Raw genomic sequence first — 20,970 nt, 5'->3', positions numbered from 1 at the left:
TCCAGAGATGGAGATTCCACAACTTCCTTAGGCAATCTATTCCAGTGTTTAACTACCCTGACAGTTAGGAACTTTTTCCTAATGTCCAACCTAAATCTCCCTTGCTGCAGTGTAAGCCCATTGCTTCTTGTTCTATCATTGGAGGCTAAGGTGAACAAGTTTTCTCCCTCCTCCTGATGACACCCTTTTAGATACCTGAAAACTGCTATCATGTCCCCTCTCAGTCTTCTCTTTTCCAAACTAAACAAACCCAATTCCTTCAGCCTTCCTTCATAGGTCATGTTCTCAAGACCTTTAATCATTCTTGTTGCTCTTCTCTGGACCCTCTCTAATTTCTCCACATCTTTCTTGAAATGCGGTGCCCAGAACTGGACACAATACTCCAGTTGAGGCCTAACCAGCGCAGAGTAAAGCGAAAGAATGACTTCTCGTGTCTTGTTTACAACACACCTGTTAATGCATCCCAGAATCACGTTTGCTTTTTTTGCAACAGTATCACACTGTTGACTCATATTAAGCTTGTGGTCCACTATGACCCCTACATCTCTTTCTGCCATACTCCCTCCTAGACAGTCTCTTCCCATTCTGTGTGTGTGAAACTGATTGTTCCTTCCTAAGTGGAGCACTTTGCATTTATCTTTATTGAACTTCATCCTGTTTACCTCAGACCATTTCTCCAATTTGTCCAGATCATTTTGAATTTTCACCCTGTCCTCCAAAGCAGTTGCAATCCCTCCCAGTTTGGTATCGTCCGCAAACTTAATAAGCGTACTTTCTATGCCAACATCTAAATCGTTGATGAAGATATTGAACAGAGACGGTCCCAAAACAGACCCCTGCGGAACCCCACTTGTTATACCTTTCCAGCAGGATTGGGAGCCATTAATAACTACTCTCTGAGTACGGTTATCCAGCCAGTTATGCACCCACCTTATAGTAGCCCCATCTAAATTGTACTTTCCTAGTTTATCTATAAGAATATCATGAGAGACCGTATCAAATGTCTTACTAAAGTCTAGGTATATCACATCCACCGCTTCTCCCTTATCCACAAGGCTCGTTATCCTATCAAAGAATGCTATCAGATTAGTTTGACACGATTTGTTTTTTACAAATCCATGCTGGCTATTCCCTATCACCTTACCACCTTCCAAGTGTTTGCAGATGATTTCTTTAATTACTTGCTCCATTATTTTCCCTGGCACAGAAGTTAAACTAACTTAACTAACTGAACGAAACTAAACCCTTTAGTTTATCCTGTGTGTGGTAGATAAGTATTATTATTTATTCTTTTATTCTCAATTTTGGGGATGCAGATGGGTTAAGTGACTAGACCAGAGCTGCAGAGAGAGTCTGTATCCAAGGTGGGATTAGAATCTAGGTCCTGTACTAAGACCGATAGGGACAACCCCTCCCTCTCTTGGTGTCAGTCTATACACTGGGTAAATGTACTGGCTGAGTGTGTACTGAATGTGAGCTTTCATGCCTGTGTTAGTTGCTTTAAGATGAATGGGGGATTTATAGAAAGTGAACTTTTAATAATTGTGGGGTTTAATAAAAGTGAGGGTTTAGTAATTCATTTTCAATTATTGATGCTGATGCTTAATGCTGTTTTGCTCTTTGTAGCTTGGTCTGCCTTTTTAATCATGTCTGTTGTCTTGTCAAATGGGAATTTGTCAAAGCAGGAAATAAGATTTTATGGGTAAATTAATGCTGGGTGCAAGTAAATGCAACAAACAATGTATCAGAAAGAGCCCCCATTAGATACTGCTCAGGTGAGGCAATAAAACAGGTACTTCTGGTAGGTACAGACAAAAGCTCTGAGCAAATACAATTGTAGCCTTGAGAGGAGGGTTTACACGCTGTCAGAACCCCACCCACAAGCTACTGGTCATACTAACGTTCATATCTCTGTGATGAGACATTGTGACGTTGTCAGACTCCCAAGAGTGCCAGTAAAAGTCAGTAGGGTTCTTGGGAAATCTTCTGGTTTTAATTATCATCTCTGTCTTATTAAATGGCTTTCCTTTGACATGAGTTGTCCCTGAGTAAGAAAGGACAGTGTAAAATGATGTGCAGTATGAGATTAGTTGGTGTTTGGCATTGCCTGGGGCCTCAGGGAGGAGAGTTTTTAAAGGGGTCCTGCTCCCTCTCCCCATAAAGCCTGGCACAGTTGTGGCCTTTGCATTCTCTTTCCTGAACACAAGGAATGTGCAAGGCTGTTTGCTGGTCTAGGGCCCATTCCCCTCTCCCTGCCATGTACCAACCAGCTAAGCTTGCTCCCCTTGGAGGGGAACTGACTCTGCATCCTTTCAAAGGGAGGCCCAGTAGGTGTTAGGGGAGGCGTATGCTGCCTGAAGCAAAGGGTCTCCTACTGGGGCAGTGCACCTTCACACCTACCCTCACCAAAGGCTGTGGCTTGAATTGACAGTGACTGGGCAGCTGGCATGCAGTGAACACTGCTTTATCTGCTGACCATTATCTTTTCACTGTTTCCTCGTACTCCCCCATCTGTTTGTTGTCTCTTGTATTATACTTAGGTTGTAAGCTGCTCGGGGCACAGACTGTCTTTTTCTGTCTTTTGTACAGTGCCTAGTGCCGTGGGGTCCCAGTCGATGATTGGGGAGGTCTCTGTGTTCCTGCAATACAAATAATAAATAACTGATAAAATCCAGTGTTGTTTGCAGTGTTGGAGAAGAGCTCTGTGGAGCCCAAAAGCTTGTCTCTTTCACCAGCAGAAGGTGGTCCGATAATAGATATTACGTCACCCATTTTGTCTCTGTAATGATAAAATCCACACTTGAACCCTTTCCGCTCAGATGTGTATTGTATGGGGGGCTGAACTTGTATTTGTGGAAATGAGATTCAGTGGGCATTTGGAAAAAAAGATGTTGCTTCATTGGTGTGCCTACCATTGTTAACCTTGCTGCTTCCCCTAAGAGCTGTAGTGAATCAATGCCATACACCAGGGGAAGCAGACAATTATTGTGTGAGGGTTTGCGTGGATGTGGAAGGATGAGATATTCTCAAACAAAATAAGACGGGGTGGGGAAGAAGGGACTTTCTAAACTTCCTCTGGAGCAATGTCGTATCTTTTTTTCTTTGCTGTCATATTTATTTTGTTTTGGCTTAGCTGGGATCCCACAGAAGAGAGCTTGATCGGTAAATACTGTAACGTAATCCCCTGTTATTCTAAAGTTGTGGGAGCCGATGTTTGTTTGTATGTTAATTAAAACACAGAGAGATTCAATTGCCTGAATGTTTACTGCATGCTAATTTCCCATTTCAAGGGAATTCATCTGATCCCAGTACAGAATTCTGATTGTACAGTAATGTAATAATTTTATATTACTCAGAACATTGAGTTCAAATAAATTGTTGAACATAAATTATTTCTGGCACCCAGGGCATGATTTGTGAACTGATGGAAAATTTACAAAAGATATTGTCCTATTCTGATGATCACAGTGCAGTACAAAGTTTCTTGCTGTGCTGTCAAGCTAGAACCAAGTGTTGTCACTGGCTGACCTCTGTTTATAAGTACGTGGGAACATTATTAAAACACTTCACATAGTAGAGAAGAGCTATTTCTCTGCTAGTGAATATTTTTACTTTGGCAAAGATCTCATTCAGTTAGCTCTTTTGAATGAAGCATAGGATTTCCCTTCCACCCGCAAACTCTCTGAAAGTACAAATGAAGAGCCAGCTCCTTTGCCACTTAGTCATGCAAGTAGATCTTACTGACATGAGTGGTCCTGTTGGAATCAGTGATCTATTCTAGTGAATAAAGGTTGCAGAATCAGGTCCTAAAATAAGGGCAGAGATTGAATGCACTTCTCTCCCTACCCCCCGCCCCACCGTGTTATATACAAAATTTCCATATGTTATGTGCCATTACTGTGGCATGGACAAATAATAATCCTACAGTCTTCTGTTTGGTCAAGAGTGATTTTGGAATTTCCCTTATCAAGGCATTGCAAGTCAACTAGCCTAGATTAGGACTTCTAGGTACTAAAGCAGGGGTGGGCAAACTTTTTGGCCTGAGGGCCACAAAAAATGGAGTTGCAAAACTAGATGGAGGGCCAGGTAGTGAAGTCTGTTCCTCCCCAAACAGCCTGGCCCCCACCCCCTATCCACTCCCTCCCACTTCCTGTCCTTTGACTGCCCCTCTCAGAACCCCTAACCCATCCAACCCGCCCCTGCTCCTTGTCCCCTGACCACCTGCTCCCAGGACCCCCCAACCCTAACCTCCCCTGGGACCCCACCTCCTATCCAACCCCCCTGCTCTCTATCCCCTGACTGCCCCAACCCCATCCATAACCCTGCATCCAGACAGGCCCCCTGGGACCCCACGCCTATCAAACTCCTCCTGTTTCCCGTCCCCTGACCGTCCCCCTCCAGAACCTCCGCCCCATTCAACTGCCCCCTTCTTCCTGTCCCCTGACTGCCTCCCAGGACCCTCTGCCCCTTATGCAATGCCCCAGCCCTGGACCACTTACCACGCCGAGCAGAGCATGCAGAGCAGCAGTGTGTCTGGCTGCCACACCGGCCGGAGCCAGACACACTGCTGCTCTGCAGGGGAGGGGGGGACAGCAGAGGAGGGGCTGGAGGCTAGCCTCCCTGGCCGGGAGCTAAGGGGTTGGGCAGGACGGTCCTGGGGGCTGGATGTGGCCCGTGGGCTGTAGTTTGCCCACCCCTGTGCTAAAGTAATATAAATAATAATAGTAGTAGGAAAAAACAAATAACCTAAGGGTGGGTGTTCTACACAGGAGCGCTGTAGCACAGGGCTATAAGTGCATGTTGATTAATGGATGGGGGGCAATGATTGCCCCATAGAAGGTGCAAGATTGATGCTTCAATGAATAGCAGCCCTCTGGTGATGAATTGGTAGAAGCCTGAATGCTTCACTTAATGTTCCCTGAGCTTCTTTTGATGACTACTCTTGAGAAGGAAGGCAGATAAAGGGAACAACTGTCCTGATTCCCCCTCTCCCTCCGGGGCACAGGGAACAACATAAACAACAAAGAAAATGTGGTGGACAGTGTTTCTGGAGCAGACAGCAGAAGAAATGAAGTTTATGTACAGTATGTGTGCACACTGGTGCTAATGGGATTAATTCTCCAAGGTAGCCTGGATGTGTATATTTTTATTTTTTAAGCAGTTTTTTGTGAGTTATTAATTACTGTCTCTTGGCAAGCAAACGAGCATTAGTGTCAGGCTTTATGTTAACCAGACAAATAACTTATATACAGTACATTAAATTAACTGTGTGAACCAATTTTGAAACGTTGGTTTATGCACTTTTTTCTCCTTTACATAGCCTCCCATGGGAAGTTGCTTGTCCTTCCACCCAAGCCACAAACCCTTTCCAAGAAGTAACTCAGTGGAAGAGGAACAAACAGGAGAGAGATTAGTGGTTCCACCCTCTTCATTATCTTCCCTAAGTGGTTCTGTTTTAGCCTCTTAACCTTCTTCCCCTAGTAACACCAGGACCTTTCAGGATCTGGTGGGCAGAATGGTTGGCTCTTTGAACACACCCTTAGCATAAATTATTCAACATGCTGGAGTTAAACGATAGGGAGAAGATTATATAAGAGGAAATATACCTATCTCCTGGAACTGGAATGGACCTTGAAAGGTCATTGAATCCAGCTGCCTGCCTTCGCTAGCAGGACCAAGTACTGATTTTTGCCCCAGATCCCTAAGTGGCCCTCTCAAGGATTGAATTCACAACCGTGGGTGTAGCAGGCCAATGCTCAAACCACTGAGCTATCCTTCCCCCTGAAGATTGTGATACCTGAAAATGGAAGGCTTCTAGATCCAGTTCAGAAGCTGTGGAACCACCTGGAATCTGTTCCATCTGTGTATAGAAAGCTAGAATCTCTGTAAGATGGCCTGGCCTAGCTGGTAGAACTTAACATTCCATAACACTCCCTGGTTATGATAGACTAATCTCCAGAAGTCCGTGATCTAGTGCTGAGCATATACCGGCTCCCCCATTAGCTTACAGAGTCAATTGTACACCAGCAGCATCTGGCTCATTGGAAAGCACTTTGGGTTACTTTAGGGAGATGAGAGACTGAATAAAACAAATTCTGTTCTAATTCTAAAAACAACCTGATACATAACAGGAAGCCAATAGTAAAACCCCCAGGGCAAAAATAATGTACAACGCCTGCTTTGTGCAAGTTAAAATTGGGGCACAGGCATCCTGCTCAAGTTAAAACCCTAGTCAGAGGCTTCATTTTATATTTCAGTCTAGGCCACAAACACAATGTATTAGACTAATCTAATATAGAGGTTATAAGAAACTCTGTACAAGCTTCAAAAGCATTAGTTTGAAAACCTAACTTGCATCCATAATATAGCCTGTCTTGACCAGATCACAGCTTGTTGTTTCCCATTACTTGGCTAGAGTGTGAGGGTGAAGTTAGGTAACTACTTTTGCAACTCTTAGCCCTGAGCACTCCACAATCCACCTAAGCACATAGTGGAATTGTAAAGGTATCACTCAGCACTACCAGTTGTTATTCCTGCCACAACCTGCCTGGACCACGACTGACTGGGTTCATAGTATGGGCTGAATATGGTCCAGGGCCAGTGATATAAAATGGGTGGATTGTGGGGGAGAAGGGAGCATGGCATTAATGCTGTTTTCTTTTCTGATTTCTAGGTAAAAGTTTGTATCCAATCAGGCCAGCCCACCACAAGCTATTTTTATTTCTGGTTTGTTTTTTTTTCCCAGCAAGTGAATTTTAATAGTGGTTTTCCTGGAACAGCCTGGAAACCTAATGTGGGCTATTTAGACACACACCAAGTACAGCACGAACAACATTGTTCTGCCTACTCCCCTCAAATATCCCTCAATACACTTTGGAGGGGTCATCACAAGGAATGAGGGGCCATCTTGGTCTGCATGTCTGTTCATTTACTACTGAGGCTGTCAGCAAAGATGGTGCTTATCCACTAGACTTTGAGACCTTTCAATAATTTCAGTAAAGCTGCTTTCAAATGGTGATAATCATAGTAGTAATAATTTATGAATAACACCCTGCACTAATATATGGTAATACTTTTCACCTCAGACTTCCAAAGGCTTCACAAGCTATAGAATCCTTTATTTTAAACAGGAATCACTACACTCTGCTGAAATGCAGCCAATTATTGGAAGGACAGTGGCAGCTGTTTAACAGCACACGTTGGAAAAAAGAGTAAACAGGTGGCAAAATTTGCAGATGATACAAAACTTCTCAAAATAGTTAAGTCCCAGGCAGACTGCAAAGAACTCAAAAAATTGGGTGACTGGACAACAAAATGGCAGATGAAATTCAATGCTGATAAATGCAAAGCAATGCACATTGGAAAACATAATCCCAAATATACATATAAAATGATGGGGTCTAAATTAGCTGTTACCACTCAAGAAAGAGATCTTGGAGTCATTGTGGATAATTCTCTGAAAAGATCCACTCAGTGTGCAGCAGCAGTCAAAAAGTGAACAGAATGTTAGGAATCATTAAGAAAGGGATAGACAGTAAGACAAAAAATATCATATTGCCTCTGTATAAATCCATGGTACGTCCACATCTTGAATACTATGTTCAGATGTGGTCACCCGTGTCATAAATAGATAGCTAAGGGTTAATGTTCTTTTACCTGGAAAGGAGTAACCTGAAACACCTGACCAGAGGACCAATCAGGAAACAAGACTTTTTCAAATCTGGGTGGAGGGAAGTTTGTGTGTGAGTCCTTTGTTCTTTGTCTTCTGCCTGTACTCTCTCGGCTATGAGAGGATTTTTCTGCCTCCTGCTTTTCTAATCTTCTGTTTCCAAGTTGTAAGTACAAAGATAGGAAGACCATAGGTTTGTTTTTTTGTATTTACATGTGTGTAGTTGCTGGAATGTGTTAAATTGTATTCTTTGTGGATAAGGCTGTTTATTCATATTTCTTTTAAGCAATTGACCCTGTATTTGTCACCTTAATACAGAGAGACCATTTTTATGTATTTTTTCTTTCTTTTTAAGACCTGTTGGAGTTTTTCTTTAGTGGGGGACTCCAGGGAATTGAGTTGCAGCTCACCAGGGAATTGGTGGGAGAAAGAAGTCAGAGGGAAAAGAAAATCTCTGTGTGTTAGATTTACTAGCCTGACTTTGCATACCCTCTGGGTGAAGAGGGAAGTACTTGTGTTTCCAGGACTGGAAATAGGGAGGGTGGAATCCCTCTGTTTAGTTTCACGGAGCTTGCTTCTGTATCTCTCTCCAGGAACCCAGGAAGGGAACACCTGGAGGGGGGAAGGGAAATGGTTTATTCCCCTTTGTTGTGAGACTCAAGGAATTTGGGTCTTGGGGTCCCCAGGAAAGGTTTTTGGGGGGACCAGAGTGCCCCAAAACACTCTAATTTTTGGGTGGGTGGCAGCTTTACCAGGTCCAAGCTGGTAACTAAGCTTGGAGGTCTTCATGCTAACATCCATATTTTGGACGCTAAGGTCCAAATCTGGGAATATGTTATGACAACCCGTCTCAAAAAAGATATATTGGAATTGGAAAAGGTACAGAAAAGAGCAACAAAAATGATTAGGGATATGGAACAGCTTCCATATCAGATTAAGAAGACTGGGACTTTTCAGCTTGACTGGTGTGGAGAAAGTAAATAAGGAAGTGTTATTTACTCCTTGTCATAACACAAGAACTAGGGGTCACCAAATGAAATTAATAGGCAACAGGTTGAAAACAAACAAAAGGAAGTATTTGTTTCACACAACGCATAGTCAATCTGTGGAACTCCTTGCCAGAGGATGTTTTGAAGGCCAAGACTATAACAGGGTTCAAAAAAGAACTAGATAATTTCATGGAGGATAGGTCCATCAATGGCTGTTAGCCAGGATGGGCAGGGATGGTGTCCCTAGACTCTGTTTGCCAGAAGCTGAGAATGGGCGACAGAGTGGATCACTTGATGATTACCTGTTCTGTTCATTCCCTTTGGGGCACCTGGCATTGGCTACTGTCAAAAGACAGGATACTGGGCTAGATGGACCTTTAGTCTGATCCAGTATAGCGGTTCTTATGTTCTCATACAACAGTTTAGGACAGTAAGTGAAGAAGAATACTCTTATCTTCTTCAAATGTCTGCTACAGCTGACCTGCTTTGGTTTCATATTTGGAAAGTATCTTGCTACCAACTGGGCCATCCAGTCCTCAAAACGTTTGTACAATGTTAGATAAAAATGCAATTGAGCAATATTTTTATTTAGGATCTTATACGTCCTCCATCTCGGTAGTGTCTAACTACCTCAGAAGTATAACAATATCTCCTTGCATTAGCCCTATGATTGAGGAAGGATTATTATCTCCATTTTACAGATGGGGAACTGTGGCACAGAGAGAGTAAGTGACTCTCTGAGAGTCACAGACTCAGATCACACAACTTTCAGGCCATTGTGTAACCACAAGACCATTCTTCCTCTAGAAAGCAAAGTGCGAAAGCCTATTAGAAACAGCACCAGGGAGAGAGGAATGAAACTGAGTATTTATGTGCATAAAAATGGTAGTTCCAACCAACCTGAAGAAAATTAAAGCAGCTGGATTGTCAGAAATATTTTTGTTATGTTTGTTACCTCTTGTTTGTATAGATTTCCATTTGTACATTATAACTACTGATAACACCTCTGATTCAAACACTGAGAGTGAGAATAGATTTTATAAAATGCACATTGAAAATACCCCAGACTTACAGTTCTTGAAATGTTTAAAATTGTTTGTGAGCTCTCACCATCATTTCTGGGTGTTCATCCCAAGGAACACGAGACTACAGTGGAAGTCATTCTTCTAGTCATTCATAGAAGCAATTTTTTTAAACACTGTGAAAAAATTATTCTTGTCTTTAATTTTTTTATTTTAAAAAGCCATAATTGGCCTTAAAATAGACACTGAAAAATTGGAAACAATAATCACTATAAACATAACTGCCTTTTTACATGTCACAGTCTCTTGTTAAAGGACTATGTTTGAGTAAATCTGAAAGGAAATAAAATGAATTTGAGGTTTTGTTTCTCTGTATTTCTCCATATCTCTTGTCTTACATACTGTGACAAAGTTCCTCCTCTACCTTGGTGGGTCCTGCGCTTATTGGCAGATTTGCTCACCTCCGTGATCTTCCCCACAGTCTGGATCAACTCCTCCTGTGTCTGATCAGGAGTTGGGAGGTTTGGGGGGGAACCCGGGCCTGCCCTCTACTCCGGGTTCCAGCCCAGGGCCCTGTGGATTGCAGCTGTCTATAGTGCCTCTTGTAACAGCTGCATGACAGCTATACCTCCCTGGGCTACTTCCCCATGGCCTCCTCCAAACACCTTCTTTATCCTCACCACAGGACCTTCCTCCTGGTGTCTGATAACGCTTGTACTCCTTAGTCCTCCAGCAGCACACCCTCTCACTTTCAGCTCCTTGTGCCTCTTGCTCCCAGCTCCTCACACGCACTTCCTCTCCTCTGGCTCCCCCTTGCCTGACTGGAGTGAACTCCTTTTTAAACCCAGGTGCCTTGATTAGCCTGCCTTGATTGGCTGCAGGTGAACTAATCAGCCTTTCTGCCTTAATTGGTTCTAGCAGGTTCCTGATTGCTCTAGTGCAGCCCCTGCTCTGGTCACTCAGGGAATAGAAAACTACTCATCCAGTGACCAGTATATTTGCCCTCTACCAGACTCCTGTACCCCACTGGTCTGGGTCTGTCACAATACACTTACTCATTGTGCAGATGACCCTTTCCAACATTGGGGCTGGGGGAGATGTTTGAATCTAGGATTCTGGTTCATTTCCATCTCTGGTTCTTTAAGGCTCTTGTTTAGTTTTGTGTACTAAGTCCAGTGTATCTGTGCAATTTCAATCAGAAGCAGGAAATGTTTATTCAAGTTCTAATGGGTGGGACAGTTGCTGCAGTTTTAGGTAATTTTAAACAAACTGTTTGAGCATCCTGTTTAAATAGAGTTAAGTAATCACAGTTTTGTGCTAGTTGGGAAAGAGTTTAATACACTCATGATTTGAATAAAATATCATCTTACACAGCATACCAAAGACATGATGTATTTATCTGGCTTCTTGTGTATTTTGACTTTTGTATTGATAACAAGCTTGGTATTGTTATAGCACAAAACACTCTGTCATTTAACAGAAGATATAAGTCATGTATGAGCTATTTTTGTGTGTTAAATTTACTCTCAATCAGCACACATTCCTAATTTTTCTAGCATGATTATGAAATATTTTTCAGTAATGTCTGGAAAAATCTGATTCAGATGTAACTTTCTGATACTGTTTGTTAGAAAAGTCTATTGAGACCATGAACTTAGTTTAAGGATTTAGTGAGAATCAGGAAGAATTTATGCACACCCATTTGTATGAGAAACATAAAAGAAGGAAAAAATGGTACTTGGAGAATGCTGATAAGTCTTATCAACTGTGAATTCTATTTGAGAAGTATATGTTTGATGCCTTTCCTGATTTCTGTGCTTTGAACGGTTGCAGGGCTAGATCCTACAGTCTAGGGCTTGTAGTGAAAAGATTGCTTGCCTGGCATATAGCACGGATACATGTCTTGGATATGAAACTGGAAAACACATTGGATGATTTATTTCTGCTTTGTGATATTTCAGTTAATTTGGCTGCGTTCAACTGCATGTGGGGTCACACAGCTCCTAAGGTTCACTTGGGGAAAGGTTTGTACTCTTGAGCTTGCCAGTAATAATTGTACTTTGTGCTCTATGAATACATTTTCATTACAGTGTGATCTCATTAAATGTTAAGTGAAAAACAAACAAAGCGTAGGGTGAATTAAGGGCTGATATAATGATAATAAATTCCTAAAAGTGGTAGGCAGTGATAATTTCTCAGTTGTAAACAGTACATCAAAAGCTGTAGTTCTCAGTCTCAACTTTTGTTTGGGATTTACATGGAAGTCCGTTCCCCAACAATGGTATCTTTTCACATATAAACAACTAATAGGTTATAGAGAACCATGTATCAACATAAAACTAATTGGCAAGAATATCTAGGAGGAGGTTCTTGGTCATCACTCACACCTCTTCAAAGATGACGTAGGATGGCCTAGTTATGCCCTCAGAGATTATTGCTATTTATTTTTCTGGAGGTGACCATAGTTTTCCCAACAGAAAAGAAGGCATGGTCTATGCCTCAAAGAACTTAGTCTAAAGAGAGACAGACAGAGAGGGCAGAAAGAACAAGAGTAGCATGTATACTGCTAGGCTAACAAAAATGTCAAAAACTAATGTGGGTCTATATATCTGTAGAGAGGAGGCAGTTATAGGAAATCAAGGCAGGAGATAATGAGGGCTTGGATGCAAGCTTTTGCTGTAGAGATAGAAAATAAAGGATGGATCTTAGAAATATTGAGGAGGGTGAAGAGGCAGGATTTGGGCACAGCTTAAATGAATGGGATAAGAGAGGCTGAATCAAATGTAGCCTCAGTTGACAGGCTTTAGTGGGTGAGAGGAAGATTGTGGTGCTTAGAGTGACAAAGAAAGAGAATAATTGAGAGGGAAATTAAGGAGTTTGGTTTTGCCCATGTTTGCTTAAAGTGACAGTGAGACAACCAGGAGGCTATATTGGTGAGGTAGACCAAGATGAGGGGTTGGGACAAGTCAGGACAGGCAGATTTGCAAGTTATCACAAGAGATATAGTTGAAACCAAAGACAGGAAAGTTTATAGTACCATGAAAATTCAGATTAAAGTTGAAAGCTTTTCTTGTTGTCTTCCAGACTGTTTATCTCTCATCCTCTTTGCCCTGAAACATTCTTACCCACCGTCTCTGTTTTAGATTGTTTTCATTTATTATTTTAAGTGTTTTCATTCCACCATAACTTCTTCGAATTCAAGGGAGAGAAGGTTAGACTAAGAGAAAAACAAAAACCCTGTAAAAAGTCTTTACTTCGGAAAACATATTTGCTTATTTTATAGTCCTTTGCTTTTTTGGTTTTGCCTAACAGATACCAAGAGGGGATTAATCTATAATGGCTTGTTTGTGATCTTTTCTTTTATTTTAGTTTATGTAATGAAGGAGTTCCCAGACTGCTTCATATTTTTTTGTTCATCAAAACATACTTCTCAAATGTTATGGATATGGAATCCAAAAGATAATCCAAACCAGTTTTGGAACAAAATTGATTAATAAGACCATATCTAATAGTTAGCTGCTCTAGGTACTTGGTTGTCAATACTGTACAATACTGTGTTCTGTCCACTTTGTAACCTTCTCATTGTGATTGATCTAATGAATGATATGTTCTCAGGTGTGCCTCAGTTTCTGTACAGGGAAGTGTACGATGAGGGCGAAATCCTGGTTATATTTAAGTCCATCGGAATTTTGCCGTTATCTTCAATAGGGCCAGAATCTCATCCTGTGTGAGTGGGTTTTGGTGTGTGTGTGTGTGTGTGTGTGTGTGTGTGTGTAATGGGATAAAAATAGGAGATAACAAAAGAATACATATGTTCTTAGCATTAGGATCCCAAATTATGGGTGCAAAAGGTTTAATGAAAGTATGTAGCAATACATTTTTTTCTCAGATGGTACTGTAGTGATGGGAACCAGAAAAATACCTAGGTAAATAGATTTCTCAAACAGAGTTTGATATAGATGCCAACGTATGTGCTCCCATTTTAGTCTCTGTTTATGCCTGTTCCAGATTGAGTTGGTCCTTTCTCTAGAGCATAGGAAACGAAAAGCTAAAGAATGGGTTTAGAAAAGCACGGTGTCGTAAAAATACTGGAGTCCTCTTTTCTCCAGGAAGATGCTCTCTGTACCAGTGCTGCATTATTGACACGTTGTGTTTTATTACAATTGATTATACAAATTGACATTATACTAAAATAAAAAATCCTCACCTGAATTCTTGACATAAGGAAAACATGATTTTCAAAGACACTTCTGGCTGTCCAATAAAACTGGCTGTAATACACAGCTGGGAAAACTAGGAAGGCTGTTTGAAATGTAAATGTATGTAGTAGGAGAGTGTAACCTACAGGAGCGTTTTATAGGCACTTAATGCCGTGTCAAACAGATATCCCTGTAGGATACATTTACCCACAGTGCTGTTAAACCAGCAAATCCAAGATCCAGTCTGTACACTTGCCTGGAGAGATGAGCAATATACTTGTAGGGCATAACATTGGTCAATACATGTGGTGTCTGATACCCTTTCACATAAACAAAAAAGTACATTGGAGTGTGTATAAAATAATCCAGGTGAGGATGCCTTCCATTTGAAAATATGAAGGGAGATGTGTGACTTAGTAGCTTGCCATTGCTGAGGCCAGAGTTGTTGCTGAATCCCCTGTGTTCAACTGAGCACAAGACATCTGGCTCCACAATCCAGATTAAATTCCAGATTGGTCAAATGAGGAAAATCCTGTAAAGCAGGGGTAGGCAACCTATGGCACATGTGCCGAAGGCAGCACACAAGCTGATTTTCAGTGGCACTCACACTGCCCAGGTCCTGGCCACCGGTCCAGGGGGGCTCTGCATTTTAATTTAATTTTAAATGAAGCTTCTTAAACATTTTGAAACATTATTTACTTTACATACAACAATAGTTTAGTTATATATTATAGACTTATAGAAAGAGACCTTCTAAAAACGTTAAAATGTATGACTGGCACGCGAAACCTTAAATCAAAGTGAATAAATGAAAACTCGGCACACCACTTCTGAAAGGTTGCTGACCCCTGCTGTAAAGGATCCTAAACCAAAACCACAGAAATCACATTTTGACCTCAACAGTATGTGATGCTTAGAATTGCCACAGATAGGTGTTTGAGAGAATATGGGCTCTATTTGGACCAAACATGGAAGTACTATGACTGTACCTACAGAAGTAATGAATTAGGGTAGTGATGTTGAAGTGTTTCCCTGTGCACCCTACTAGAATTACAGAGTTAGTCTCTGTGTAGATCAAAGTGCATGGACTTGAATCTGTACAACCTATTGATTAGGCAAAGAAATTCAAACACTGAACTGAAAGTAGTTTGGGAACAGTACCTAGGATTAAGGATCTCATCCAAGAACTGGGAACTCATATTAAGTAACATACATAAAATATTAATAGGCCTGTGTAGCAAGGAAGGTTCTGCTGAATTTCTGCATAAGATTTCTTGGGCATCCTCTCTGCTCAAATCAGAGTCAAGAAAGTTGAGCATTTTTGAAAATAGACTGGGATTACAAAATTTCTAGTGGGTACTTCTGTTCATATAAGAGAAGAGTATCCAAAGATCATTTAAATAAAAATTGAAATAAAATCAAGGTCAAGGGGGCAGTATCAGCAGCTTAGGAGATAAATATACAGTCTCCACTCTTGGGAGATAGTGTCTCCAGCAGTATCTCCCCACTGAAGAAAGAAACTGTAACCACTGTAATTATGTGCCTTCAACTGCTTTCCTTATCTTCATCCCACAAGGAAATTACTCCAGAGTTCCTTCACCCACAGTACTGAGTAGTGTGGAATAGGTGACTCAGCAGTCTCATGACACAGAAAGGCTGTTCCTGTGGGATTCTTTATAGCATAACAAGGACAACCGACAGCATTTTGTGCACTTGATGTCTGAGTCCTTTTGTTTTTATGGTGCAGACACATCCAGTGGGTTGCATTTTGGGGAATCAGCCAGCATGTCATAGTTAGGTAGCAAATGCTGACCCCGTTCTCCTGCTGCCTGATCATCTTGCTGCTCAGTCATGCCCAGGTTCTACCAACTTTGCAGAACATAAAATGCTACAGTGAAAAGGTGATCACCTTGGGAGGAATTACTTTAGCCAACTGAATGACATAGACTGTGACCTCTCATCCCAATCATATTTGTAATGTTTTCCCATGTCCTCTCCAAATGGGAAGGTGTAAGGCATAATAATACTGGAAATTGGTTGTGTGCCTCTCCCATGCCAATCTTCAGCGCCATTCTGCCTGCAGAGAATACAGGCATGCACTACTCTTGGAATAAAAGTTGGGAATGTGCTGAAAACAGGTGCTTGCATCTCCTCTTTGGAGGTATAGTGTATTCTTTCCCCACATCTCTGCAATCCCTCAGACGGCAGTGTTGCTAAGTCTTGTGATTTTTATCGTGAGTCTTACAATATTTGTTGCTTTTTTAATGCACCAATTTCTGGGATTATGTGAGAATCTCATCTTTTTTCTTTTCTTCCTTATTTTTTTGTCATTTTAAAGCAAGGTTCTATTCTTCATGGTTGCAGAAAAAAGTTGAAAAATGTGACGTGAGGATCAAAATAAAAAAGAACCTCACATTTATTATTTTGTTGAGCACAAATATCATGAGGGTTTAAATCTAATGATTTTTGGAGACTGTCTCATGATTTTTGAACACTTAGGATTGGCAATATTGAGTCAGTCTGGAAGGTGGAAAGACTATAGCCTATACCATTTCCTTTGGAGTGCTTGTAACTTCTAGCAGCAGTAATGCTATTGTTTCCCCAATCTTTCCTTTCAGGAAAGGACTATGATGGTGGCTGTCTGGTATCAGTCACTGTCAGGTCTGGTCTATGCTTAACATTTAGATTGTCTACCTGCATCGCTCAGGGTTGTGAAAAATGTTATGCCCTGTGTGACATAGTTAGGTCCATGTAACCCCCAATATAGTCATGGCTAGGCGGATGGAAGAATTCTTCCATAGACCTAGCTACTGCCTGTCAGAGAGGTGGATTAACTACAGCAATGGAAAACCCCTTCAGTTGATCTACGACATCTCTACATTACAGTGCTACAGTGCCACTGTAGCAGCTGTAATTAAGATATGTCCTCAGAGACAGGATGCTGGATTGGATGGACCTCAGAAATGATCCATTGTGGCAATTCCAATGTTCTGATGTGTACAGTTGGAGTGCTTGCATTTTCTTCCTCTACATCCTCCACCTGTGACCTTTACTGGGCTAAGCAAATGTTTCAAGCCCCCTTCAGGAAGGCATCCACATTCAGGACAGCACTTAAGCACATGCTTAATTTAAGTCAGTGATGTTTAAATGCTTTACTGAATTTCGCAAAAGGCAAAGCTCAAGGAGGGGTAGGGCTAATGATATAGTTAGGTAAAATTCTAAGGATGGACAAGAAACCTTCAGAGAAAATGGGACAGAGATGATAAAAATGTATATACCATGTTCTTTGCCTATGCTTGTTCTGCATTGTCTGTTTATGTTATAAGTTCTTTGGGTTGGGGACCTTTAAAATGCCTCACTCACATTTTTTTTCTCAGCATTGCCAATTGCTGCTATTTTTTATTGTGACTCTTACAATATTTGGTGTTTTTCTGAAAGCCCCAGCTCCCGAAGTCACATCATTGTGTGAAAATGGCAGCTGCCACTGAAAAATGAAGAGGGTTTCTACCCCTCATTGCTATGGAGAAAAGTCTGAAAAAAAAAAGAACCCTAAAGATTCAAAAACCAGAAGACAATTAAAAAGAACCCCCAATAGATTATTTTTAAAAATCTGATTATATTTACGCCAATCTTATGATTTTTGAGAAAGCCTGACTTGTGATTTTTGACTGTTTTCTACTGACAATAGTAGTTTCCATATAAATAATTAGTAATATGTATTCTGAAGTTATAATTTGGAAGAAAAGGCATTTTATACACAGAGTGCTTGATAATATGTAGGGATAGGGAGCCAGGAGGGCAGGCAACCTGCAAAATTGTCCTGCCCTTCAGAAACTGACAGAATCATCATTGGCTTGTAATATTTATATTAAATGGGTTTTTTAAACAGCATGTAAACATTTCTTTAAAAATACAAAGCTGATTGTACTATTTTAATAATCCTTATTATTTTTTAATCGTATTTTAATTCTCTATCTTTTCTCTTTCGTTCGCTCTTTCTTGAATCGGTTTTCTCTGGGGTTTTTTGTTTTTTGGTTGTCAGCTTTCCCCAGTTCAGAATTGTAGCTTTAGTTCTTCAGTTTCTTGACGCAAATCCTTCTGTCGCCTAATGTGTAGTTTAAAGCAGCCCTTTGTGTGGCTGAAGAAATTAGCTAAATAGCACTGTTTTAATTAATTTCAGGACCGCCTCTTTTTCGTCATGGAATATGTAAATGGTGGAGATCTAATGTTTCAAATTCAGCGCTCACGCAAATTTGACGAGCCTCGATCCCGCTTCTATGCTGCAGAGGTCACATCAGCACTCATGTTTCTTCATCAGCATGGCGTCATCTACAGGTACTTTCTTGATTAAGAATAAAGTATTCTTGAGACTTGAGGGTGAATTTGGCTGAAAACCTCTGTCTCTTAGCAACCAAATTTAGATTAGTTGTTTGTTCCTATTTGCTTACATAGAACTTTTTTTGGCAGTTTATCATTCAGAATGTTAACATTTGAATAGCCTCTGCAGCAATCGCCAGCTGTGTGTGCCAGTTTTGTATTATAGTACAAATAAAGCTTTTTGAAAAGCTTGGCACATTCTGACCTAGGGGTGAACTTTTTGCAGATCAGCGCAATCTCTTCACTTTCCTCTCTGTGCCATAGATTTCCTCTCGCTTTCGAACTCCCTGCCACTTCCTGAGTTTGTTTGTCCTAGTTGTCTCCAGTCTGATAGAATCAGGATAGTAGTTTGCAATGGCCTTTCTTCTTAACTGTTAGGGTGAAGTCTCAGTCCCTAACAGGAAGTGGCTCTTTGCAGACAATTTGGATTTGCTTGTTACTGCTCAAAGTTCCCATCTGAACAAAAACTAAACTAAATCACTACCCTTCCAGTTTAAAACAAAAGCAAATCAAACCAATTTATGGACAATTTTGTTGTGCTGTGAAGAATGCTTTTAAGAATAAATATTTATTATTAGAAATGAGGAACCACTTGAGAAATTTTCACCCTGTTATCCATATGTTTATTAAGTCCTTTATCTTGTCGTTTCACCCTTCCTCTCTTTTTAAATTATTTTTGGCAGCCTGTCACCACTTGCGATAAATCTTGCCTGCCTGTAGCAAGCAGCAAAGCTGTGGGTTTTGGGATATGAGTCTTTTAAACCTTATTTAGATCTCTAAGTCTGTTGCAGGCCATAGATATATGTTAGAGTTTCTGATATTCCTACTCCTGTCAAATTTTAAATCTGACTTATTTTAGGGGAGTGAAGGGGGGGGACACTAGATTTTTTTATGTGAAAAAAGTCTAGCTGAGGACGAGTCTAGCTGAGGACATGGAATTTAAATAATTGATGGACTCATTTTTAAAGATGCTGCATTAGAGCTGCTTGGAAAATGGAGTCAGTGAGAGCTAGAGGTGGCCAACCCTAGGACTGGTCAGCATTTTTCTGTCAAAAAACTGTTTTTTGATAGAAAAATGGGTTTTGACTTAATGAACATTTCCACAGAAAAGTGTCTACTTTCTATGGACAATTTCAACTTCTCATCAAAAAGTGGAAGGAAAAGTTTCATTTTTTTGATGAAAAATCAACATTTTCCATGGAAAGCAGACACTTTTCTGTAAAAAGTTTTTTGACAGAAAAATGTTGACCAGTTGTGGGGTTGGTCATCTCTAGCTGCAGTTGGATGTCTGGCTGATCCATAACACTGACAATCAGGTTGTAAGTCTTGCAAAAGTAAAATCAGTTCACCAGATCCAATTTGGACCCTTTCCAAACCCTCTTTTTCTGGGGTTTAAATTATTCTAAGTGCTTACACCCTAAATACATATCTTACCTTTGTTGCCTATGTAAGGACTCTTCCATCTCCCTTTATTTGTTTCCCAAACAACACATCAGTAGGGTTTAGGTAACCCCTCTCTGAATGCATCAGAATTTCATAAATTGCCACTTTTTGGGGGTGGGAAGGAGAAGTTTAGTGTCTTAACAAATGAAGGATTTTGAGGATTAGTTCTTCTAAACAGGCTAATGTTCATTTCCCAGCACTGGTAGCTGGAATTTACACCCTGAGTAATTAGCAGTTAATTTACTGATTTCAGTGAACGAAACAAAAAGGACACTTTTGAGACAAATTACCTTCAGTGTGAAGAAAATCTAAAATGATAACATTACACAACACCTTTCTTATATTGATTTGTATAGTAACCTTCCCCCTCCTCCTTCTCTCTCATATATAGAGCCTTGTGCTTTGGCTCTGAACTGCACTGAATCACTGTGTACACACTCATTCTAAATGCTGATGAGTGAGCAATGCTCTGTGTTTTAAAGCTTGCTGAGATAGTCTCAACTTCTGACTCAGTAGCCTATACTGTCGTAGCTCTAGCACACTGTAGTAAGACATGCTGTGGTATTAAAATAGTTGGTGATGTATTTGTACTAGGGCTAGTTTCAGAAGAGACAAATGAGAAGAAAAAATGTGGGTTCTGAGATGAAAGCAAGGAAAATCCACTAAGAACACATCCCTTCCTGCTGCTTTATTTTAGTACAATTTTTTTGACCTGGACATTGTTTTATTCCTAGTAACTATTAATTTCTCACCTGAAGGTCACCAAGAAACTTAATAATGTATAAAATGCACATCTCGGTTACTTTAAAAAAACAATTGAAGATCTATAATCCATAATATCATCATAATCATTGACTTATAGAAATGTAAGGCTGCAAGAGACCTCAAGAGGTCATCTAGTCCACTCCCAACCAACCATCCCCTGAGTGAGACAGGACCAAGTATGCCTAGACCATTCCTTACAGGTGTTTGTCTAATCCAGGGGTGGGCATACTTTTTGGCCCAAGTGCCACATCTGAGTGGGGAAATTGTATGCAGGGCCATGAATGCAGGGCTGGGGCAGGAGGTTGGAGTGTGGGAGGGAGTGCGTGGTGTGGGAGGGGGTGAGAGCTGCAGAGTGTGGGAGGGGGCTCAGGGCAGGAGGTTGCAGGAGGGGTGTGGGGTGCAACGGGGGCTCAGGACAGGGGGTAGGGGTGCAGGAGGGGGTGCACAGTGCGAGAGGGCGCTTGGGGCAGGGGGTTGGGGTGCAGGAGGGGTACAGCAGGGGGCTT

The 20,970-nt window shown here is 41.0% G+C and overlaps 1 protein-coding gene across 6 annotated transcripts in view; it reads left to right on the top strand.

Moving 5' to 3' along the window:
* The window catches only part of PRKCE (protein kinase C epsilon), a 498,124-nt gene that overhangs the window by 388,207 nt on the left and 88,947 nt on the right, over positions 1-20,970 (top strand). For all 6 annotated transcript variants that reach the window (XM_050951833.1, XM_050951832.1, XM_050951835.1 and 3 more), the window contains one exon: positions 18,060-18,214. In XM_050951833.1, coding sequence (XP_050807790.1) covers positions 18,060-18,214 — 155 coding nt within the window. The remainder of the gene's footprint in view (positions 1-18,059; positions 18,215-20,970) is intronic.

Source organism: Gopherus flavomarginatus, chromosome 4 (genome assembly GCF_025201925.1).
Source record: "Gopherus flavomarginatus isolate rGopFla2 chromosome 4, rGopFla2.mat.asm, whole genome shotgun sequence".
Taxonomy (NCBI): domain Eukaryota; kingdom Metazoa; phylum Chordata; order Testudines; family Testudinidae; genus Gopherus; species Gopherus flavomarginatus.
This window is presented reverse-complemented; position numbering and strand designations above follow the sequence as displayed.